At 45.8% G+C, this 25719-nt stretch overlaps 1 protein-coding gene across 3 annotated transcripts in view; it reads right to left on the bottom strand.

The window, feature by feature from the left end:
* The window catches only part of ERBB3 (erb-b2 receptor tyrosine kinase 3), a 164978-nt gene that overhangs the window by 40920 nt on the left and 98339 nt on the right, over positions 1 to 25719 (bottom strand). For all 3 annotated transcript variants that reach the window (XM_030196749.1, XM_030196750.1, XM_030196751.1), the window contains exons 14-20: positions 23475 to 23565; positions 22799 to 22953; positions 11928 to 11984; positions 6406 to 6547; positions 5012 to 5131; positions 4466 to 4564; positions 3849 to 4040 (exon numbers count right to left, since the gene is read on the bottom strand). In XM_030196749.1, the coding sequence (XP_030052609.1) occupies positions 3849 to 4040; positions 4466 to 4564; positions 5012 to 5131; positions 6406 to 6547; positions 11928 to 11984; positions 22799 to 22953; positions 23475 to 23565 (856 nt within the window). The remainder of the gene's footprint in view (positions 1 to 3848; positions 4041 to 4465; positions 4565 to 5011; positions 5132 to 6405; positions 6548 to 11927; positions 11985 to 22798; positions 22954 to 23474; positions 23566 to 25719) is intronic.

The raw sequence follows: 25719 nt of genomic DNA, 5'->3' as shown, positions 1-25719 counted from the left end.
AGACCCCTGTGGTAACTGTGGGATTCCCATTGTCCCTGTTCCCATGCAGTTCTCTAGCCTGGATGAATAGGTACTGCCTCTTGGGGAGTGTGATGGACACAGTGGCGTAGCAAGGGGGGGGGGCGGGAGGGGCGGTCTGCCCCGGGTGTCAGCTCGGGGGGGGGGGGCTCCCTGCCAGCTCCCCCCCCTCGGCGCATCGACACCCCCCCAGTGCCCACCCTCCTCCGTCCAACCAGCTCCCCCTACCTTAAAAAAATATCGGAATCCAAAGCGAGGTGCAGCGCCTCACGCCTGCACGTAAAAGAAATGTGCAGCGTCTCATCGAGCCTTCTCTCACTCTGTCCCGCCCTTGCGGAAATAGGAAGTTGCGTCAGCGGAGGGCGGGACAGAGCGAGGGAAGGCCCGATGAGACGGTGCACATTTCTTTTACGTGCAGGCGTGAGGCGCTGTGCCTCGCTTCGGATTCCGATATTTTTTTAAAGGTAGGGAGCTGGTTGGATGGAAGAGGGTGGGCACTGCGTCGGGGGGGGGGGGGGGTGTCGATGCGCCGAGGGGGGGTATGTCATCGTGCTGCACCCGGGGGGGGGGGGGGTGCAACGGCGAACCGCCCTGCCCTGGGTGGCAGCCCCCCTCGCTACGCCACTGGATGGACATGCAGTCTTTCCAGTTAGCTGCTTGTTTTTGACAGGGGACCAGCTTTGCTGGTGTTAGTCACAACAAGAACCTCTATGGCTACAGAGGTGCTAGGAGTGAATCATACTCATTTGAAGGCTCTTTCATTCTCAGTCTCTTTGAGACCCTTCTCTCACTCACAGCCTCAGTACCAGTGCACTGATCTGGTCCTTGCTTTCTTTAGAGGTAATGCTAAAAAGAGAAGTCAGGTGCCCTCACCAGTAGGAAGAAATCTGAGCACACCTTGCTGTGTGCTGCCTCCCTTGCCCCTGCAAAAACAGGTACCATAAAACCTATGTACATACTCTTAGCCGCTGCTCTGTCTATACTGATGAGGCCTACTTAATCAGGCTTCTGAGGCAAGAGTTTAAAGACCTTTCAGATTTAGGCTAAGAATTTTGTGGTTGGAATCCATGGAATATAAATAATTATTCAAGTGTGAATAGAAAATGATAAACTGTAGTTCTTTCAAGAAGTAGGTTGTAAAAGCTTTGTAACTACAAATTTTTCCATTTGAGCTTTTTTTTTTTTAGAATAACTACTAGAAAAATAGGTGTAGCGGGAAGGCAAAGGTGCCTTCCTGTACAGCTGTGGAAGAACACTCTGGGACCCCCCCGGCCCTGACCTAGTGTAAAGGTGTCAATTAAAGCTGAATGATAGGAGGTCTATTCTGAAGCTATGGCCTAATAGTACCTGACCTTGAGATTTTGGAGAGAAATAAAAAAAAAAATGTACATGGGAGGAGTCAGGTGTTCCTCCCTCAATGAGTGTCCAGCAAGGAGCATGTAGAGGAGCAGTAAATGGGGAACCTCAACCAGGTCCCTGCCAGAACCTAAGTTACCTGCTTCAAGGACTAAGGGAAATTTAGGGGAGAAATCAAGTACAGCCACTGTCGTCTTTACTCTCAACTGTGCCCTGGAGCAAATGAGGAGGAGAGAGCTGTTCCAATATTAATTGAACGGATCAGGGGAGGTCATCCTGAGCCACTGCTGCCCCTCTGAAGCACCTTGTGCTCCAAGGCAGAAGATCTGGTCACAGGGCGATTGGATCATGAACCAGTCAGAGAGCACACAGAGCAAAGCTGCTGACTTCTGAGAGTCCCAAGTGTGGACTGGTGAATTTATTTTTTTGTATCTATTTTATTTTTTGTTACATTTGTACCCCGCGCTTTCCCACTCATGGCAGGCTCAATGCGGCTTACATGGGGCAATGGAGGGTTAAGTGATTTGCCCAGAGTCACAAGGAGCTGCCTGTGCCTGAAGTGGGAATCAAACTCAGTTCCTCACTTCCCCAGGACCAAAGTCCACCACCCTAACCACTAGGCTACTCCTCCACTACTAGCTTAAGTATCAGGGGATAATACACCCACCCAGGGCTTATCTTGAACCTGTTCAATAAGGTCAAAGCTCACGGAACACAGAGAAACACCAAAGAGTTGTCGACCATCATAAAGGGATAAGGGCACCTGCTAGGAGATAAGGATATCCACAGGGCGTAATCTTTGCCCCACCAAGTTCAGGAGCAGTAGAGGGCCACGAAATAGCATACAGCCAGAGATAAAGAAACAGAGACCCCATGAGGAGCACTCTTTGCAGTTAGGTTCTGTGAGTGAGAGACTACAACGCCGGGGTTTGAATAAGGCTGCCAACTGGACCCAGATTGGCGGACAGGGTTGATCCATTCCTGGGTTTATCCCAGTGCATGCTGGGACTTGTAGTCTTGCTTTTCTTAGGGTATACAATGGGGAAATTATAACTACAAGTCCCTGTATGCACTGGATCAACCGTGTTCTGTGAATCTGGATCCAGTTGGCAGCCTTAGGTTTGAAGTGCATGAAACTAGCCAGCGGAAGCCCAGAGCTTTTTCTTTGAGGAAGTGTTATGATACTTGTTGCCATTCCTTTACATTGATTTTAGGGACCATTTACATTCCACTTTTCATTATTCTATTTTTGTACATAATTATTCACTACTGGAGTGCTTAGTAAAGGGAGGTTTTATTTTAAAGACAACTATTGCCTCTAGTATCCTTTTTGCTTGTCTCCTCATTGTGCTGCTATTAAACATTCCCTCCATTCAAGTATTGGTCTGTGTGCCGCAAGTTAAAATTAGGAAGGTAGAAGCACAAGTTTGGCAGTAGACACTACAAAATGATTACGTATCCACCTCTGGAGTTACTCTCAGCCCCCAACTAACAAGAGAAAGATATATATATAATGTATAGTATTGAACTGTAATGCATATTAATAAAATGTTCTATAAGGGTAGGGGTCAGAAATACATCCTTTCCTAAACAGCTCAGAACCTCTCTCTGAGGTCTATTTTGTGGTTTCTACTAATAAACACTAATCCTGACAGACTTCTAAACTGGTCTCAAGAGCATACCTTTTTCAATATCCTCTCAGAGGCATTAAAGAAAGAAATATTTTATTTATAAATTGGAATTTATTAACCTCAATTTAGGAAGAGATTCACCGAAGGCGGTGACACAGCAGATAAGGTTTAACATAAAACTTACAATTTTATTAACAGCACAATAGTAAAATGACCAAATATAAACATAAATACAATCAATGAGGTAAACTTGGAAATGTAACATGATACAATAGGAGAAATATTTTAGGTTATATCTTTCACATGTAAAGCAATATGACACTTAAATGCTTCTAAATGTATAGCATGGGCACATTGTCTGAAATAGCTCTCTCTTTGGGGTGGTAAATCTCACTCTTTGGAATAATCTACCCTTGGTACTTCTACAGCTACGTGTCCTTCAGCAGCGCCTGAAGCTGATCAGAGCAGCAGAAAGTGCAGTCCCACAGAGGGCACCATTATTTTGAGAGTTAGGGGGAAATTGACTACCACTCTATTATTATATCTTGGGATTTTAAAAACACAGTGCCTCACTTTGAAATGCCTTTTCTTTTACAGAAGCATCAATAGAAGAGTAGGTGACAACACAGGGTCACCAGGGAGACTCAGTTCCGACCCACGCTCTTTTCCTGCCCATTATATTCTAGGCTTTGTGACAGAGTTTCAGCAGGAGGGCAGTGGGATGACTCAGTTGTCCCAAGAGGTGGGGGGGGGGGGGGGAGGGAGAGTGTTCTAGGGTGGTGTTATCTTGGCACTTTCCACACACACACACACACACACACACACACAAACTCGTTTCCTTACCTTGGCAATCTGGACACACCAGTTAAGGAGTAGTTGTGGCCCAATTTGGGCATTCTCTTTGTTCTTGCGCACATACTCCAGCAGCGAGCCCATAGGTAGCAACTCTGTGACCAACTGCAGCTGAGGGCCAGGACAGATACCCAGTAGGCGCACAATGCAAGCATGCTCCAGGCTGCCCATGGCCAGCATTTGCTGCAGAAAAAAAGAATGAGCAATCAGGTTAGTGGTCACAGAGCTGGGCCTATAAAAACTGGGGCCTGGAGGAATGAGCTGGGGATACAGAGCCTGTCACTTCTATAAAAGGATTGCTTAGGGATGCACAGATATAAAAGCTGTTCATTCTGGCTCAGTAAGAAATAATGACATGTTCTCAGCAGAGGTCCCATGAAACCCCTCATCTCAGTTTGCCCTCTCTCTGGCAGAAATACACAAGCACTGGGTAGTCATGGAGAGCAAATTATCATCCCAATCCAAGGGTCATTCTTTCAGAGCAGGGTTGAGCTATGCTAAGGAGGCAGGTCACCGGGGAATCTGGCATTGCCCCTGCTCCCAGGCAACAAAACAGTCCTGGCCAGTCAAAGTCAGTAGGAGAGGAGAGGAACATATGTTTTACTCACATCAGTGACACCATGGAACGTTTGACTGAAAGACCAGTCCTCTATAACTTTAATACTGACTGGAATCTTCACCGAGTCTCCCTCAGGAATCCAGACACCCTGATAGAGAGAAGCAAAGCCTTAGCAAAGTCGACACTCTTTGCAATGTTATCTGAGCACTGATAATGCATACCACCAAGGCCAGGATCTCGGAGGACAACTACAGGAGAGAAACACTGATCCAGCAACCACATACACAAGAGTACCTTCTCCGTACATTAAAAAAAAAACTTCTTTACTTCCTGGAAATAACATGTAGAGACTCTCTTTTATGTTTCAATCATTTCTATTGTTGCACAATGAACAGGTTCTGCACAACACAAAACTTCAAGTGTTTCATACAATTTCCTTTTTTTGTCCCGTGCAATCTTATTTTTGTTTTTATTTACTTCCCCCCCAACCAATGTCCCTTCCCCTCCCCCCTTCCTTTTCTGTCTTCAGATGCTCTCTTTTAAATGACAGCTTTTGGAATAGAATCAAGAGAATCCAAGGTGAAGAGGTTCTTACTTTGTGAACAGTACCGAACACTCCAAATCCCAGAACCTTCATCTTCTTCAGCTCTGTCTCCTTAAAGATGCGGGCATGAACCTTGTTGGCTTTCTCACTAGGATCCAGAGGCTCCAAACACTGGAAAAAATTTTCAAAATAAGTAGATCACACCAGACTCTGGTGACAAGAGACCAGGGTCCTATATCTCGGTGCCCAAACTTTTAGTCATCCTTGCAAGGAGCAATGTAGTTACTCAGCAAGGGACCTACACTGAGTTCAGCATGACACAAGCTTTGTTAGCTTAACATGAACTTGGAAGTCGCCTGACCATACCAAGGGCATGAGATCTAATTCAACCTTTCCTTTGTAAACCAACTGAATTCTGGCCATGTAGACCAGATAAAAGTAATAGCGTGTAACAGAGCAGTTTCCATGAAACATGATCACAAACCCCTTCTTTTGGGAGAATTTGTTAGATCCTCAGGCCATGCCTCCCTGCATAGGAACACAGCAAAACAGAGGAAACGGTCCATACTAACATAGTAAATGACGGCAGATAAAGACCTGTACAGTCCATCCAGTCTGTCCAACAAGATAAACTCATTTTACATGGTATGCGATACTTTATATGTATACCCGAGTTTAATTTGTCCTTGCCATTCTGAAGGCACAGAACGTAGAAGTCTGCCCAGCACTGTTCTTATACTAAAAGTTCTGAAGCGAACGTTGAAGCCCCTTACAATTTACACTCCAGCCCATCCATTTCTATTCAGTCACGATCAGGGCATAGACCGTAGAAGTCTGCCCAGCACTGGTTTTGTTTCCCAATTACCAGTGTTGCCACCCAATCTCCGCTTTCTGTAGATCCATTCCTTCTAAAGAGGATTCCTTTGTGTTTATCCCAAGCATGTTTGAATTCCATTTCCGTTTTCATCTCCACCACCTCCCGCGGGAGGGCATTCCACGAATCCACCACCCTCTCCGTGAAAAAATACTTCCTGACATTACTCCTGAGTCTGCCCTCCTTCAACCTCATTTCATGTCCTCTAGTTCTACCGCCTTCCTGTCTCTGGAAAAGGTTTGTTTGCGGATTAATACCGTTCAAATATTTGAACGTCTGTATCATGTCACCCCTGTTTCTCCTTTCCTCCAGTCCTCGCAAATAGCACAGATGGCAAACAAACTCAGCGGAGACGGCAATGAAACAACACACAGTCAGTGATGGTGTTGTTAAAAGTTTTGTTTTGATTAAAACTTCTAACACCACCATAGCTGACTGTGTGTTGTTTCACTGTCATCTTCACTGTGTTTGTTTGCCATCCTGCATAGGAACACAGAATTAGATCAGATTCCGATTCTGAACCCTACACTGTATCGCCTAGTACTCATTCAGCTTCCTGTCTCCATCTTACCTCACCCCTTTCCAGGTATCTACGCATTGCCCGCTTCTTCTGAATCTTCAGACCACGCCAGTACAGGACAGCAAACAAGGTGGAGGCGCACAGCAAGAAGACACCACCCACAACCATGGTCGCAATGATGGTGGAGAGTTTCCTGCAGGAGGAGAAAGAATTGTCAAGCCCTTTCCTCTATGGCACAGTCATCAAAATGCTGCCCCAGTTGAGAGAAAGGGGCCAGCAAAAGGTCTGCACTGTGCACTCAAGCAGCCTAGGACATCCCACAACATCTAGTGGTATGTTTGGTACAGAATTTAATGGACAGTCAACACAACATGTATATGTAAGCACGCAGCTGGTCTATAGTTTCCTGTGGGGATAGATTGCCAACTGGCTCCAGATTCACCCAACAGAGCTGATCTAGTCCAGGATGCAAGGACTTGTAGCCTTGCTTTTCTTAAGTGCCCGTATGCAACGGTTTACCCAGGACTGGATCAACTCTGTCCAGTTGGCAACCGTATGTGAGGACGACACTATTTCCTGGGAGGACTGGTTTTTAGGGCTGGAAAAACCAAGACTGGATCAGCCATCCCCAAGCCCAGATTCTGGATTTTAACAAATGCTTGCTGGAAGAAAGTTAGACAAGTGTATAAACAGCACTTTGTAGGCAAGATCTGTAGATGTTAGGAGTTAAGGTGGAAAGGGTTAGAATAGAGATTCCCAAACTGTGGGTCATGACTGCAAATGGCGTCATGAAACCCCCACTTGGGTCACAACCAGTGTGTTTTTTTTTTTTTTAGCAAAAAAGGTGCCAGTACTCAAATGCTAGGCTGCCCTTCAGGGGTGATTTGATCACTGAGGGACCCACCCCACAATAGTCAGGCCCCCTGCAACCAGTCATAGAATCTATGACAAGGCAGAATTGGTGTGTAGAGCCTGAGCTCTTTCATTAAAACTTGGGGACCATGGGTCAATTTTAGCAGACAATGAAAAAGGTGCCGGTACTCAGTACCCCCAAGTACTCCCTCAAAAAAAAAGCCCTGGTCACAACATTCTCCATAAACATGTCATTGGTGGACCCTAGAATAGATGACAGGAGGAGGGGAGATTGTTTGGTCAATTTTGGGGAAAATTCTAACTTAAAAAATACTGAGGTATGCTTTTGTAGTTTGTGCTGGATCTTATATGTTGCATTATTTAAGTATTATGACTGATTTAAGTGCTTTCTTTGTTATGGTGTTCTGTATTCAAGATCTAATAAAAATACCTCTAAACACAACATGAACAAACCCACAAACCTAAACACCCCAGATTACACCTTCCCTATTTCAGACAGCCTGAAAATTCTCGGGGTCACAATCGACCGTAACCTTACACTAGAGAGCCAAGTGAACTCTACAACCAAGAAAATATTCCACTCAATGTGGAAACTTAAACGCCTGAAACAATTCTTCCCGAGGGAAACTTTCCATAACCTGACACAATCAATGGTACTAAGCTACTTGGACTACTGCAATGGAATCTATGCGGGATGCAAAGAGCAACTCTTAAAGAAGCTTCAGACCGCTCAAAACACAGCAGCCAGAATTATATTTGGAAAAACACGATTCGAAAGCGCCAAACCCCTCCGAGAAAAACTGCACTGGCTTCCAATCAAAGAACGCATAGCTTTCAAAATCTGCACCCTGGTCCATAAAATTATCTATGGCGAAGCCCCAGGATACATGACAGACCTCATAGACCTCCCAACCAGAAACGCAACCAGATCTTCATGAACATACTTAAACCTCCACTACCCAAATTGTAAAGGTCTCAAATATAAATCAATTTATGCATCCAGCTTCTCCTACATAAGTACACAATTGTGCAATGCACTACCAAAAGCTGTGAAAACACCGTATGACCATCTTAACTTCCGAAAATCACTAAAGACCCACCTGTTCGAAAAAGCACCTGTTCGACCCAACTTAAGTGCCTAAAACCCCTGCAACACAACATAACCAAACCTCTTAATGAACACTATATATCTCTCCTTTTCGACTATTCCCACGGTGCTATGTAGGCCACATTGAGCCTGCAAATAGGTGTGAAAATGTGGGATACAAATGTAATAAATAAATAAAACATTTTTTAAAGTCATTGGCCTATGCCTTGGGGGTGGGGGGGGGGGGGGGCAGATGTCAAACGCTTTTTGTGGCTGTGATTGATAAATGCTGGAAGAGACTCTCTGTCTTTCACCTTGGTCACATGACTATTCTTTCCTCTCCTTGAAAGCATTACCCCAGAATGTCCCATACCAGTAGATTTTCTCCAGTGGAGGGACAGGAATTTTAGGGAATCACATTACATTTATTTGTTACATTTGTATCCCACATTTTCCCACCTATTTGCAGGCTCAATGTGGCTTACATAATGCCAATAATGTTAGATTTTTATTGTGACTTTCATGCCTACTTACTAGAAACCAGGCTCTCGATAACTGCTCAATTTCACAGATACCCCAAATTGCCACGAGATAGAACTCCATGCCATCATCATTCAACATGACTCCACAGAAGCTAATGAAAGACTATACCAATACACTGCAATATTAGGAAAGTGTGTGGTGTTAAAAGGAGAAAGACTTAGACCACTGTGTTGTTGAAAGTCAGGAGAAAGACATAGCCTATATTGTAGGAGGGCACATGAAGCTGTAAAAACCAGTAGTGTAATGTGAAGATGATTCAGCTGAAGCCCAAATCCAGGAAGAGTACTGGATAACTCCTCCTACACAGATGGAATGTACAAAAGAGGGCTGGGGTTTGGAGAAAGACAGATTTTTGGACAAAATGGAATACAATGCATAGAGCTGGGGTGGGCAGACACTGCTTGTTGAATAACCAGGGACACTGATAAAAATGACCTTATGCAGTATGACCTCTGGTTTTCAGGGGGGGGAATCAGCAGTTTGCCCACCCAGTGCTGCGGTTAAGCAGCTCTCTGTGCTACAGAAACAGAACAGTAATAACTGGAAAGTCAGATGACATTTCAGAACCATTCAGCAACAGATCAGGCTGTAGAAGGGATGTTCAACCATTCTGTTCACAAGTAGCTGCACTGCCTGCTTTTCTGGCTTTTCTCACTGCTCAGTCAGGTTGAGCTGGAGAGCCTAGCTCCTCGCTATCCTGGTATCCACAAAGGCTCTTGCACTCTGAGGGCTGTGCAGCCTCCCCACGCTGCAGGTCGTTCAACTCTTTCGCACAGCCTGAGCAACCAAGGCTGCCATGACTAAGAAGACGTCTTTCTAGTCTCCCTTCTGCCAGCTATATTTGAATTAGTAATCATGAGCTCAGTTGGAACATTTGCTGATTGGTATGATTTTTTGTAGGGACAGAAGTACAACACAGGGGGAAGTTACATACTTCATCCACTGTACACACTTGGCTTTTCTTCTCATGAGCTTTCCTCTTATGAAAGCAGTGATCAGAATCAGTGCAATTATTTTGAATTTTGCTCACACCTTTTTCAGTAGTAGCTCAAGGTGAGTTTCATTCAGGTACACTGGTTATTTCTCTGTCCCTGGAGGGCTCACAATCTAAGTTTGTACCTGAGGCAATGGAGGGTTAAGTGACTTGCCCAAGATCACAAGAAGCAGCAGTGGGATTTGAACCAGGAACCCCTGGATATCAAGACTGGTGATCTAACCACTAGACCACTTCTCTGCTTCTCTCAATGAGCTCTAAGTATGTTGGGCCCCCATCAAAATAGAAATATATCCCAAATTCCCACAAAAATGGCCAAATGTGGTTCCAACTGCAGCAGAAATTTGACAGGGGAGGGGGGGAGCTGCAAATAAGAAGAGCTGATTCCCAACTCCTCATGCTAACTGGAGGACAATGAACAGGAGGTGAGAAAAATACAGTAGGGAGAGCGATAATTCTCCCTCTCTTCCTCCACCTCCTTCTGCCCGCTGACACTTCTTTCTGCCAGCAACTGACTGACCAGAGTAAAAATCTGCCTTGGTTGAATTAGCACATCTGAGCAGGCCCCTCCTAAATATTTGGATCAATGGCACCTGCCTAGTTAACCTATGCCTTAATCCTGCCCTGGATCAGTGCACTGCTCTGGCACAGAGGCTCTAATGAGTAACAGAGAGGTCTCAAAGAGTGTGACAGTGAGAAAGCCTTGAAAAGAGTGTGACACACTCCTAATGAGCGAGACTTGGTGTCTCTGCATTATGTGATATCTTTCACATGACTGAAAGTGTAGCATTCAGAATATGAAGTTACAAAGGAACAAATCTGATTTTGAGGGAGAGTCTACTGCGGAAAAAAGTACCCACAAAAAGTGGAGGTGTACTCAGTCCTTACGACAGTCAATCAAGCGAGAAAGAGGAGTAGGGTGAGCTGGCTCTTTCCAAACAACGAGGGAGACGTGTGTACAGTTTCAGATCTGTACTGAAAAAATACCAAACGACTCTATATTTTTTTCAATACAGATCTGGAACTGTACACGTCTCCCTCGTTGTTTGGAAAGAGCCAGCTCACCCTACTCCTGTTCTCGCTAGAGGGTCTACTGCAACATCTGAGGGAAAGAGTAGCCTAGTAGTTAGGACTGTGAGCTAAGAACCAGGGAAGCCAGGTTTCAAATCCCACTGCTGCTTCCTGTGCAGGGGCGTAGCCAGACAACAGATTTTGGGTGGACCTAGGTAAGAAGTGGGTGGGTACCAAATGTTCCCCCCCCCCCACAAAAAAAAAAAAATATATCTCAGCTGGCAGGAAAATGCTTCTTTCCACCTTGGCAGTCTGCAGCAGGCATGCACTGAAAACTGAGCATGCGCAGGTGCCAGTATTGTGTAGAATTTTGTTACTATCAGGGGAAAGTCTTCAGCTGACAGAGCTTGGGATCTCCACCAGCTACCACTAAAAATATGCTACTGTTGGGTGGGCCTGAGCCCTAAATGGGTGGGCCCTGGCCCATCCAGGCCCACCTGTGGCTATGCCACTGTTCCTGTGACCCTGGGCAAGTTGCTTAACCCTCCGTTGCCTCAGGTGCAGACTTAGTTTGTAAGCCCTGCTAGGAAGAAAGCTACCAAATGTACCTGAGTGTGTATCTCACCTTGAGCTCAGATTTGGAAAAGTAGTACAATTTAAATCCAAATCTATAGTTTTAAAGAAATAAATTTCAGTTCCACCTGAAAATTTGATAAAAGTTCAATATGGGCCTGATTCTCTAAGAGTTCCCCCTTCCCCGCAGAGAACAGAAGAAAAGCCAAATGTTGTTTTTGTTTTTAGTAAAACAAAATTAATTTGACATAGTATCGCTCAACACAAACTGCATTTTCAGTCAGTGACTGAATTATTTCCCTGTCATCTGCTTAGTTAGAGAACTGCTTCCTGTGCCCTGACCTGCAAGGAGTTACCCAACCTGCAGAGCCTGGCTGGAAGCTGTCCAGAGGATGCAGTCAGAGGCTTGGGGGGCCCTTACACCTGAAGCAAAAAGCAGAGACAGAGAGAAAGGGTCAGCATACCCAACCCTGAGAACATGTCTTTCAGTACCTATCAGTTGCTTGAGAACGCATGCCATTGCAGTCTTCGAGACCTGGTCCGCTGCACCTGCAATACAATACATCTGTCAACATGATGGCAGGGCAGCATAGATATATACTCACAATGTCAGGGTTACAATACATCCATTTTCTCCAGACATGACCTGTTGTTTTGGGCTTCCCATCTTTGTATGGGTATACTTTACACATTTTAACAAATATCCACAATTTTGTAGTCCCAAAGCAACATTTGCCCACAAGGGCCAGCAGGAAACAGAACAGAACAGCACAATGTAGAGAGAGCTGCTGGGAGGTTTTGACCCCTACAAACACATAAGCACACCACTCTATCTGTCCCCAAACCTATCCAGCATACTGCTACCCCCAGTGCAAAGCCCAACCCACTACTGTTTCCCCCTCCAAAGTCAAGGCCCAACATGCACCATTTTGTCTCCGCTATTCTTCTCCTCCTCTTTGAGTTCATAAATACTTTTCCCCTCAAAACCACTATCTTCTTCCTGAAATTGTTCCTAAGCACTTTCCCTCTTTGTTTCAAGGCCATCCCACCATTCTCTTCCCCCAAAACCCACTTCTACACTCTATGCCCCTTCTAAGCCTGTCCACAACATCCTCTCTTCTCTCCCTTCCACCCAACAAGTCTATCCCTAGCATTCTCTTTCTTCAGGGCCCTCCGCCCAAGCCCTTCCCAGTCCTCTTTGGTCTGACACTTTCCTGACACTCTTTGTAGAGCTGTTTCCTTCTGGCTCTGGGTCTCTCTCAGTGAGTTTGAGCATTGTGGGGCATACACCAGTGGCGTAGCAATGGGGGGGGGGGCTCAGGGGCCAGGCTCCCCCATTTCTCTCTTAGGCCCCCTCTACTCTGGTGGCCAGTCAGGTGCCTGATTTTAGACAGCACTTACCATTGGGTAAATACAGTTTCTGCAGCTGAGAGAATGCTAGTCTGCTCAGGATACTGCAGTTGTTTGTGCCTGTCTTGTGTGGATGAAGTTCTGAATCGTGTTCCCACTTCCCACCGAAGCTGGCACCTGTCCCTGTGGCCCATATCCACTGGTTCCTGCTCACATGACTCAGAGCATCACAGCTGTGCTAATCCTGTCACAGCATGAGACTGCTGCGCCGATCTGAAGAGCCGCAAAGAGCCCGACACAGCGTGAGCCAATATGAAGAGCCATAAAGAGGTCAGCCCACCAATCTGAAGAGCCACAGCATGAAGAGCCCACAAAATCGGCAGCTGCTGCACCATACCGTTTAAAAAAATTTTTTAAGTGCTGCTGAGCTGAAGGGCAGCATTGCTAGTGTCTGTATTCAATTTGGGCCTCCTCCACCACTGCTAGTGCCTGCCTGCTGCCCAGGTTAAAAAAAAAAATTAAGAACATCTTATACTGGGGCTTTGGGGACAGGTGTTGCTGGGCTATGGTGGTGTGGGAAGGGCAGAGTCTATGCTAGGTGGGGGGGGGGTAGGTGTTGGTTTGTGAGGATGGTGGAGTAGAGAAGGGCAGGGGGCTATGAGAGGGTGGAGGATGGTGGGTTTTGAGAGGGTGGGGTGATGCCGGACGGTGTATGAGGGGGTGGGGATATGGAAGGGCAGACGTGATGCCGGTTTAAGAGGAGGTGGGGATACGGAAGGGCACAGGAGATGCTGGTCTATGGGGGGGTGGGGATATGGAAGGGCAGGGGAGATGCCAGGCTATGAGGGGTGGGGGTTAGGAAGGGTAGGGGAGATGCCAGGCTTTATTATGAAAGGGTTGGGGGAGTATGGAAGGGCAGGGGAAGATACTTGGCTATGGGACAATTTCTGTATGTTACTGCTACCTTTTTTTGGTTTCTTATTGTTTAGAGCTCTGAAGAACACAGCCTCTGCTGTTTGGTGCTGTATTTAGGGACTGGGTAAAAGCCAGATCTCCTGGATCTGCCTGATCCAGTCTATAACACTTTAAAGCCAGAGGATCTGGCTTTTTCCCCAGTCCTCTGTTCAGCTGTATCCATGGATCCTCTTCTGTCTTGGCCTGCTTTGCACTGGCTTTTCCTGCTCAGGAACATAAGCATTTTGTTTTCTTCATATCAAAGTTGGATCCAGCTGCTTCGGGCTGCCTCTGAACAATCCCCTGGCAGGTAGATTCTTAGCAATAAAGTCAGATCTGCAAGAGACTTTCAGAGCCACCTTTAATGTGAAGAAAAAAAAATGGTAAGGTTTCTGGGCAGAATAAGCCCAGGCTAGACAGGGCCTCACTGAGGCAGCAGAGGATCTGGTGATGTGGTGACTGGGTAAACGCCAGGGTTGCCAGGTGGAAAATTTTTTTCCCACCCAAAGGAGCCCAAATCCAGCCCAAAACCCGCCCAAACTCAAACCCCGCCCCTGACACCCCCACCCCCGCGTCATCACCCAGCCCCCGCCGTCATCAACCCCGCCCCCGCCGTCATCGGCCCCGCCCAAAACGTCACTAATCCTGCCCAAAACGTCACTAACCCCGCCCCCCGCGGCCGAAAAAAACGCTTAAAAAACCGCCCAAAAAACACAAAACAAGCCCAAAAAACCGTAACCCGCCGCGGGCAAAAATTTCCCGCGGCGGGTCGAGGAAAACCGCCCAATTGGGCAGTAAAACCGCCCACCTGGCAACACTGGTAAATGCCTGATCCTTTATTAAAATCTGATTTAATCCTGTATCTGACGGATCTGGGGTATCCAGATTTTATCTATGTCCCTGTATTCATGTTTCATTGGTGTTAGTGCTAAGGGCGGGGGGGGGGGGGGTAATATTGATCAGCACTATTGTGTTCCCCCTCTCTTCCCCTGGTTTACTCAGATTCATATTGCTGGATCTGATTGGGCAAGAGGTGCTTTATTTTTATTACAGGTGTAACTGTTTGGAATATTAGCATATTGGCGCATATGTGTCCACTTGCAGGCGTATATGGTAGTTTGTTGTCTAACTGGCAAATACCTGCTTAATTTACATGGCATGTCTGTGCAGACTATATTTAAACCCTGGTGCTGGAGAGACTGTGTCCCACAAGTTTTTTTGACATTTCATGGGTATCCAGATAATTTATTTGTGGGTTTTAATTTGGGTAGAAAGTGCTCTTGCATTTCGCTCCCTACAGTAGATTATGCCTTTTTATTTTTATTTCTCCTGTGCTGTATTTCTTATATAGAGAATGTGATATCAGTGTTTCCTGTTCTAATCTTTGGTCCTTTATTCTGTAATTGGTGGGGGTTGGTCTGTGAGTGACCAAGGTGAGAGATTCTGCTGGTACCTGGTTTGTGATTGGGGATCCAGATTTGTCTGGCTTTTCCAATAGGAAGCATATTGCTGTTCTGTATTTTTACTGCTGCCTTTTTAAAGGTACAGCTATTGGTATTTGTGTGTTCAGAACTGGTGCTGTTAGGTTTGCTACATGGGCTCTGAAAAGCATCTTTATTTTACTTTATTATTATTTTATTTATTTGTATTTTGCTCACTCCTTTTTCAGTAGTAGCTCAAGGTGAGTTACATTTAGGTACACTGGGTATTTCTTTGCAGGATTTAGTATTACTTCACAAAATATATGGCACTGAGTGCTTGTGTTGCTGTTATTAAGGTGCTGCCAGAATCTCTGGTGGGTGCCGAGTAAAGGAAGAGCTGACAGGGTCAAAACTGCTGCTTTGTGCATGTTACTCCTATTTAGGGTTACCATTTTTTGTCCCCCCAAAAGGAGAACACATGCCCCGCCCCACCACACACCCGCCCCGCCCCCTGTCACACCCTCGCTCCGCCCCTGTCACGTTTTCCCTCCCCCCTGTCACATACCCCATCGCCCCCCCTCCCCGTCACCCCCTCCCCTTACCTTACTACTGCCCTGGTGGTCTAGTGACCTCTTCCGCCTTCGAGTCAGGAAAGAGCCTTCTCTTTCCTGCCCGGAGCGCTGCCCTGCATGCATCCTTCCTGTTGGTGATCCGCGGTGCCGATTCAAAATGGCCGCCGAGAGTTGAAGTCTCGTGAGGTCACTTCAACTCTTGGCGGCCATTTTGAATCGGCACCGAGGATCACCAACAGGAAGGATGCATGCAGGGCAGCGCTCCGGGCAGGAAAGAGGGGGCTCTTTCCTGCCCCAAAGGCGGAAGAGATCAGTAGATCACCAGGGCACTAGTAAGTAAGGGGAGGGGAGGCTAGCAATCTGCCCGTCCTATAGGACGGCCCGCCCATCAGCCTGCCCGTTTGTCCAAAAATCCGGACAAACGGGCAGATTGGCAAAACCCGCCCGGACATGCCCTCAAAAAGAGGACATGTCCGGGTAAATCCGGACATATGGTAACCCTACTCCTCTTGCCCACGGTGTCATTATATTATGCTTCCATTTACATTTGTTATAAAGCAGAGAAGAAAGATATATGCCACTGCAGTATTTATTTTGCAGGATACTGTGATGTCTGCTGAGATGCTGACCAGACTCAAGACTACTATAATGGCAATGTTTAAGTTACGGGATAATGTAACAATATTTAAAAATGTCATTGTTTCCAAAGTTTCCGTAAGTGTGTGTGGGGTTTATGTTGCTGCAGGACAGCTGTTGGCCAGACTGTTTACTTCCAAATCCATCATCAAGTTCACTCTAAGGAATTATTTAGGAGTACACCAAGCATTGCTGACACCTAAATGCCTAGTGCCCCCCCCCCCCCGACCATGTTAAGTCTGGGCCCCCACAAAAAAAATATCAGGTCTGGCTATGCCACTGAAATGAAAGATCAGTGCCAGACAGATGTAGAGAAGAAAAGTAAGAAGACAAGAGGAGAGAAAAAAAAATGGAAAAGCCACCTTGGAAAACAAATTTAGGAGAAGACTGACACATGGAGAGTGGAAAAGAGACTAGGCAGATGCTGAACAGGAACACAGAGCAGAGGTGCTGGACAGGACAGGTGGGACGCAGAGAGAAGATGGATGGCAGACATGGAGAGAGAAGAAATGTGCAATGGACAGGCAATCCAGGAAAAGCAGAAGAGACACGGACCGAATCAAATGTAAAAATAAAATGCTCAGACTACAAAGGTAGAAAAAAAATATTATTTATTTTTTAATTTATCCGTTGGAACATGTCAAACTTTGGAAAATACGCACCTCTGATATTCTGCATTTCCATTTCTGTTTCTCTAGTACTGCTGTGTATGCAGACTCTGACTCCTTGTTTTCCAGTTCAGAGTTTTGCCTTTGTATCTCTATTACTGGTCTGTGATTCCTTGTTTCATATTTGTTGATAGACCATCTGTGTTCGCATGTGTGAGCAAGGTGTGTTATTCTGCTAGGCTAACATGCAGTTTACATGTAGAGATCTGTAGCAGTCCCGTTTGTTCTTTTTTTTTCTCTCACTAGTGGATTGGGGTTTTAGGGTACTGTGTAATATTTACAGTGCTGCCTTTTCGCTGATAAGGTTGCTTCTCTTTACATCCTGGGAGTCAGTGCTGTTATGGTACAGTAAGGTTCTGAGTGTGTTTCTGCACATGTTTGTGCTTAGTGTTTTTTGCAGCGGAGGGATTGTGTGTTGGCCTTACTGAATGACTTTGAAACTTTAATTTAATTTTAGTTTGTCATAACATCAGAAAAGTTTGTGCAATAATCATCATATGTACATACATGTGTCACTTTTTACAGGCAGGGTGGGGCTAGGTGGGGCAGGGGCCTCCGCAGTACTGGTCTGCACAAGGCCCCGAGTTGCTAAGAATGGCCCTGGAAGTAGGATAAGGCAGATCTTTCCTTCCTCTCCACTTCTTACCTCACATCCTGGTTTGGCATAGGATCCTTCCTTCCCCCAGTATATGCAAGACACATGTTGTCCATGCTCTGTCCTCATCTATCTTTTCTCCTCCAGTGATACACCCATGTTTTGGCCTATCACAGGTTACCTCAACTAGCCTAATAAGATCCGCCCCCAAACAATTCAAAAAAGACCTCACGAATCATGTAAACCACAGGCTTCAAAATGGTCTCTTTCCCACGGAAAAAGGAAACATCTTACTTACTCCGCTGCCAAAAGATGTTAAGAAAAGCACAATGGACCCAACTAATTATCGCCCAGTAGCATCTATTCCGCTCATAACCAAACTCATGGAGGGCATAGTGATGAAACAACTCTCAGATTACCTAAATAAACACTCAATTCTGCACGAGTCTCAATCAGGATTTCAGTCAAATCACAGCACCGAAACGGTACTAGTATCTGCAATGAACTCATTCAAACAAGCAATTGCAACTGGTAACAACATACTCCTCCTACAATTCGACATGTCCAGCGCCTTCGACATGGTTAATCATGGAATACTATTACATATACTAGAATACTTCGGAGTAGGAGGTACAGTTCTCAAATGGTTCAAAGGATTCCTGACCACTAGATAGCAAGTAACAATGAATGCGGACATATCACCCCCATGGATACCTGAATGTGGAGTTCCCCAAGGATCCCCCCTATCACCAACTCTCTTCAACCTAATGATGATACATTTAGCCAAACTTCTAGCCAATCAAAACCTTAATCCTTACATATATGCAGACAATGTCACGATTTACATCCCATTCAAACATGATCTAAACGAAATCACCAACAAAATTAACCAAAGCCTCCAAATCATGCACTCCTGGGCGGATGCATTCCAGCTGAAACTCAATGCAGAGAAAACACAATGTCTTGTACTCACTTCACAACACAACAAAAACAACTACTCCACCATAACCACACCATACTGCTCTCTCCCAGTCGCACAAAATCTAAAAATTCTTGGAGTTACCATTGGCCGAAACCTCACACTCGATGCTCACGTGAAGAACACAACGAAAAAGATGTTCCACTCCATGTGGAAACTCAAAAGAGTAAAACCTTTCTTCCTGAGATATATCTTCCGTACCCTGGTACAGTCAATGGTCATAAGTCACCTGGACAACTGTAACGCACTGTACGCCGGCTGCAAAGAACAGACTATCAAAAAACTCCAAACAGCCCAGAATACCGCCGCCAGACTCATATTTGGAAAAACTAAATATGAAAGTGCAAAACCCCTAAGAGAGAAACTCTACTGGCTCCCACTCAAGGAACGCATTGCGTTCAAGATCTGCACGATTGTACACAAAATAATTCATGCAGACGCCCCAATCTACATGCTAAACCTTGTGGACTTGCCTCCCAGAAATGCCATAAGATCATCCCGCAAATTTCTCAATCTGCACTTCCCCAGCTGTAAAGGACTAAAATACAAGCAGATACACGCCACCACCTTCTCTTACATGAGCACGCAGCTGTGGAATGAATTACCAACAGCCCTGAAAGCGATTGACGAAATAACTAACTTCCGCAAATCCTTGAAGACACATCTCTTCAACAAAGCCTACAAAGAGAACCCTTAGAGGGGCATAATTGAACGAAAACGTCTATCTCCATGGGCGTTTATCTCCGAGAACGGGTCCGTGAAGGGGCGGACCGAACCGTATTTTCGAAAAAAATAGACGTCCATGTTTTATTCGACAATTTGTGAGCTGGGCATTTTTGTTTTTCAGTGATAATGGAAAATGAAAGCGCCCAGCTCAAAAACGAATAAATCAAAGGCATTTGTTCGTGGGAGGGGCCAGGATTCGTAGTGCACTGGTCCCCCTCACATGCCAGGACACCAACCGGGCACCCTAGGGGGCACTTTTACAAAAACAAAAAAAAAGGTAAAAGAGCTCCCAGGTGCATAGCACCCTTCCCTTGTGTGTTGAGCCCCCCAAATCCCCCTCAAAACCCACTGCCCACAAGTCTACACCATTACTATAGCCCTAAGGGGTGAAGGGGGGCACCTACATGTGGGTACAGTGGGTTTGGGGGGGTTGGACGACTAAGCATTAAGCAGCACAATTGTAACAGGTAGGGGGGGATGGGCCTGGGTCCACCTGCCTGAAGTCCACTGCACCCCCTAACAACTGCTCCAGGGACCTGCACACTGCTGCCAGGGAGGTGGGTATGACATTTGAGGGTGAAAATAAAAAGTTGTGAAACATCATGTTTTGTGGTGGGAGGGGGTTAGTGACCACTGGGGGAATCAGGGGAGGTCATCCCCGATTCCCTCTGGTGGTAATCTGGTCATTTAGGGCACTTTTTGGGGCCTTATTCGTGAAAAAACAGGGTCCAGGAAAAGTGTCCTAAATTCTAGCTACAAACGCATACTTGTTTTCCATTATCGGCGAAAGGCGCCCATCTCTCCTCGGCCGATAACCACGCCCCAGTTCCACCTTCGCCATGCCTCCGACACGCCCCCGTCAACTTTGTACGCTTCCGCGATGGAGTGCAGTTGAAAACGTCCAAAATCGGCTTTCCATTATACCGATTTATTCGTTTTTGTGAGATAAACGTCTATCTCCCGATTTGGGTCGAAATCTAGGCGTTTTTCTCTTTCAATTATAAGGTGGTTAGCCTTACAAAACCACCTTACAAAAATACCTCACCAATCCACCCAGTTATTAAAGTCCACCTTCCATCCTGCCTAAAACCTTCCTTCTCTCTTCCCTTACTTAATCTTTGTACATTACTAACCTGCTTATAATCGAAAGAGAAAAACGCCTATATTCCGACCTAAATCGGGACATGGACGTCTTTCTCACGCGGGTGCCCAAATCGGTATAATCGAAAGCCGATTTTGGGCGTTTCCAACTGCACTCCGTTGCGGGAACGAATAAAGTTGATGGGGGCGTGTCGGAGGCGTGGTGAAGGCAGGACTGAGGCGTGGTTATCGGCTGAGCAGAGATGTGCGTGCTCAGCCGATAATGGAAAAAAGAAAGGCGTTTTTAGAGAGAATTTAGGTCACTTTTGTTGGACCCGTTTTTTTCACGAACAGGTCCCAAAAAAGTGCCCTAAATGACCAGATGACCACCGGAGGGAACCGGGGATGACCTCCCCTGACTCCCCCAGTGGTCACCAACCCCCTCCCACCAAAAAAAACGGAACGTTAAACACTTTTTTTTCCAACTTGTAAGCCAGCCTCAAATGTCATCCCCAGCTCCATGACAGCAGTATGCAGGTCCCCAAAGTAATTTTAGTTTAGTTGGTGCTGCGCGGGACCCATGCAGAGAGGAAAAATCGGAAGAAAAAAAAAAAAACAAGCAAGTGCAGTCAGGGACGTCTAAATTACCACGATAGTAAAAGGGGGATTTGAACCAGCAACCTTCTGATTACAAGCTCAGTACTCTCTGAGCACACCACCCGTACTCTCGTCCATGCTCTCATTACCTCTCGCCTTGACTACTGCAACCTACTCCTTACTGGCCTCCCACTTAGCCATCTATCCCCCCTTCAGTCCGTTCAGAACTCTGCTGCACATCTTATATTCCGCCTGAACCGATATACTCATATCACCCCTCTTCTCAGGTCACTTCACTGGCTTCCAATCAGATACCGCATACAGTTCAAGCTTCTCCTTCTTACCTACAAATGCACTCAGTCTGCAGCCCCTCATTACCTCTCTACCCTCATTTCCCCTTACGTTCCCGCCTGTAACCTCCGCTCACAGGACAAATCCCTCCTCTCAGTACCCTTCTCCACCACCGCCAACTCCAGGCTCCGCTCATTCTGCCTCACCTCACCCTATGCTTGGAATAAACTTCCTGAGCCCCCTCCCTACCCATCTTCAAATCCTTGCTCAAAGCCCACCTCTTCAATGTTGCTTTCGGCACCTAACCTTTAGACCTTTCAGGAAATCTAGACTGCCCCTATTTGACTGACTGTACATTTGTCCTTTAGATTGTAAGCTCCTTTGAGCAGGGACTGTCCTTCTATGTTAAATTGTACAGCGCTGCGTAACCCTAGTAGCGCTTTAGAAATGTCAAGTAGTAGTAGTAGTACTCTAGCCAGTGCACCACGTTATTCAGTTGCTTAGACGTCCTTCCCTTTCCATTAAGTCCCTCCAAGTTTCTGTCAGCCAATCACAGCTGTTTAGCTGACACCGATGTCAGCTAAACAAGCTGTGATTGGCTGACAGAAACTTGGAGGGACTTAATGGACAGGGAAGGACATCTAAGCAACTGAATAATGTGGTGCAGTGGCTAGAGCACTGAGCTTGTAATCAGAAGGTTGCTGGTTTGATTCCCCCTTTTACTATCGGTTTAATTTGGACGTCCCTGACTGCACTTGCTTGCTTGTTTTTTTTTTCTTCCGATTTTTCCTCTCTGCATGGGACCTGCGCAGCACCAACTAAACTAAAATTGCTCTGGGGACCTGCATACTGCTGTCATGGAGCTAGGTATGATATTTGAGGCTGGCATAGAGGCATCTCAAGGGGACCAGTGCACTACGAATGCTGACCCCTCCCACGACCAAATGCCTTGGATTTGGTCGTTTTTCAGCTGGGCCGCTTCGGTTTCGATTATCGCTAAAAAACAAAAACGCCCAGGTAAAAAACGCCCTAATCCAATGTATTTTCGTAAAAAAAGATGGACGTCCATTTTTTTCGAAAATACAGTTCGGCCCGCCCCTTCACAGACCCGTTCTCAGAGATGGACGTTCTTACACATAGGCGTTCGCGTTTGATTATGCCCCTCTAACTGTATCTGATATCATGGAATGATTATGTCATAACCAAACTGTGTAAGCCACATTGAGCCTGCAAATAGGTGGGAAAACGTGGGATACAAATGCAATAAATAAATAAATATTTACAACACATGCATTGCATTCAACAGCTTTTGGAAGACTTTCCGGTTTAAAAATAAACAAACTGACTTATTATCCCTGACTGGCTTACCTTCTACCCCAGCTCATCTTCCTCCTCCAACTATTTTTCCCTCATTCCATCCTCCCAAATGCCCAGCTCACCTCTACCCATCTCCCTCTAGTCCCCTAAGTGCCCCTCCCCAATGCCACAACTTACCAGTCAGTGCAGTTCTCATGGCATGGATAGCACTCGTTATTGGCATCCGGGTACTTGAAGATGGGTCCCTTGTCCCCCATAATACCTGCTGGACATGTCTCCACACAGTGTGGCCCATCCTTGTAGTTGGCACATTTCACACATTCATCTGGCCCCTTTGAAGAAAGAGAACTACCATTGGTTACAAGATGTTCAAAATTTGAGAAGCTGGACCACTTCATCCAGGTGTCACACATTTCCACAGCCAAAGGGGGAGGAGGTGACCTCAGAGGGTCATGCAGGGAGGCCACTGCTGGTGGGGGAGTAAGATGCAGAGCATTGCTGGGGCAGTGAGGGTGGCCCACATGGGGCACTGTTAGAGGTGGGAGGTGTTAGGCAGGGCTGTGGAGTCTAAGTTGGAGTCAGAGTCGTGGAGTTGGTAAGAATGTGAGCTTGCCCACTCCAGCTTCAAAATAAAAAAAACATTACAGTTTTACAATGTACAGTAAATTTATCTTTTTATACTTATATATACTTATATCTTTGTCCTGGATCTAAAGTTATATTTACCTGTACTTTAGATCCAGAATAAAAAAAATTAAGTCAGCGAGTAGAAAAATGGAGTCAGAGTTGAAGTCGAGAGTTCAGTGTACGGACTGCACAGTTCAGGTGTTAGGAATAGTGAAATAGTACATACAGGGCCATTGCAGGTGAAGTCTCCCTCTATGCTCTCACACTCGGGGTGACACTGGACACAGTTTCCATCCTTGGAATATTCCCGATGATTCCTGCACAGGAGAAAGTGGATAGACAAATTGGTTACAACATCCAAGGTCAGGGAGAAAAGCACAATTCTTATGCTGCCCTTCCTAGCTCACTACTCTTCCCACCCTGGAGCTTTATTCATCCTTATCCCAGCCTTCAGTTACCCTGTGAAAAAAAATCTTAAAGCCAAAAAGGCCTCTTAAAAAAAAACAAAAAAAAAAAACAGAAGTAGGTGAAAATGAGAAAAATAGAAAAGAAGAGATGCAGTGCATGTTAGATGTATCTTATGTTACCTTATAAAGTTCTTATATTCCGCCGCATTTCAAATAGATTCTGAGAAGAAGTTTGTCACAGACAAGTAAGAAACAAGAAGACCGTGAGAGTTAGCTGGATCACTAGGGAGTCAATATTCAGCCAGCAGCAGTTAGTGTTTTTTTTTAGCTGCCGCCAGCGTTATTCCCAGAAATTCAATGCTGAGTCACGTCTACTACTACTACTACTACTACTATTTAGCATTTCTATAGCGCTACAAGGCGTACGCAGCGCTGCACAAACATAGAAGAAAGACAGTCCCTGCTCAAAGAGCTTACAATCTAATAGACAAAAAAATAAATAAAGTAAGCAAATCAAATCAATTAATGTGAACGGGAAGGAAGAGAGGAGGGTAGGTGGAGGCAAGTGGTTACGAGTCAAAAGCAATGTTAAAGAGGTGGGCTTTCAGTCTAGATTTAAAGGTGGTCAAGGATGGGGCAAGACGTAGGGGCTCAGGAAGTTTATTCCAGGCGTAGGGTGCAGCGAGACAGAAGGCGCGAAGTCGGGAGTTGGCAGTAGTGGAGAAGGGAACAGATAAGAAGGATTTATCCATGGAGCGGAGTGCACGGGAAGGGGTGTAGGGAAGGACGAGTGTGGAGAGATACTGGGGAGCAGCAGAGTGAGTACATTTATAGGTTAGTAGAAGAAGTTTGAACAGGATGCGAAAACGGATAGGGAGCCAGTGAAGGGTCTTGAGGAGAGGGGTAGTACGAGTAAAGCGACCCTGGTGGAAGACGAGACGGGCAGCAGAGTTTTGAACCGACTGGAGAGGGGAGAGGTGACTAAGTGGGAGGCCAGCATCAGCAGTGAATATCCAGGTTTATGTGACTGGCTATCTCTTAAGCAGTTAGGTGCGATATTCAGAAGCGATGCCACAAAGACAGGACTGACTGTTATGCAGTCCGGTTTAACCACTAAACTTAGGGGGGTCTTTTACTAAGCCGCGGAAGCGTTTATTGCTCACAGTAGAAAGTCTCGGCGTTTACCGCCAGCTGATTTCTACTGAGAGCTGAAAATGCTATTGCAGCTTAGTAAAAGACTCCCTTAGGCAGTTAAGCACTAAATGTTGGCATTTAACCACATAAGTGCTGACTCCACCCCTGCACAAAATAGCCGCCTTTTTCTTTAATGGTCTGCAGTAATATTCCAATCAAGCAAGAGCAGAGGCTGACCACAAGATAAATCCAACGCTGGAGATGGTGCTTAAAAGACGCTTTATTTGTTGCTTGGACAAAAGGACGCGACACAGTCTGTGTTTCGGCATCGCAAAACATCTGCCTCAGGGGTCACAATAGCGGACTACTTCGGGGAACGCAGGTTGTCCAGCATTTTTGCTTCAGCGGATGCCTTTGGGCTCTTTTGTTTGCTCAGTAATATCCTTTGAATACTACTGTGATCCCTGAGGCAAGTGTTTTGCGACGCTGAAACACAGATCGTGTCGGGTCCTTTAGTCCAAGCAACAAATAAAGCGTCTTTTAAGCACTATTCCCAGCGTTGGATTCGTCTTTTGGTCAGCCTCTACCTCTTGCTTGATTGGATTATTTGACGTAGAGGTTTTTCCCGTTTGCTGTTCCTGTAGTAATATTCAGCAGTTAAGTGTCACTGAGTATAAGTGGATAGCTCTGAACAAGATTTAACTGGCCAGATTTAATACCAGAAATGGTATTAAATGATGATGATTCAGAGGAATTGAAACAAATCTCAGTAAACCTGGAAGATGCTACAGGACAAATCAACAAGCTAAAGAGTAAAACGCCACCTGGACAAGATGGTTTTCACCCCAGAGTACTGAACGAATTAAAAAAAAAAATGCAGATTTACTATTAGCAATCTGTAACCTAACATTAAATTATCTATGGCATCTG

The sequence above is a fragment of the Microcaecilia unicolor genome, chromosome 3 (assembly GCF_901765095.1).
Source record: "Microcaecilia unicolor chromosome 3, aMicUni1.1, whole genome shotgun sequence".
NCBI lineage: Eukaryota > Metazoa > Chordata > Amphibia > Gymnophiona > Siphonopidae > Microcaecilia > Microcaecilia unicolor.
Note: the sequence above shows the minus strand (reverse complement) of the source record. Positions and strands in the feature narration are given on the sequence as shown.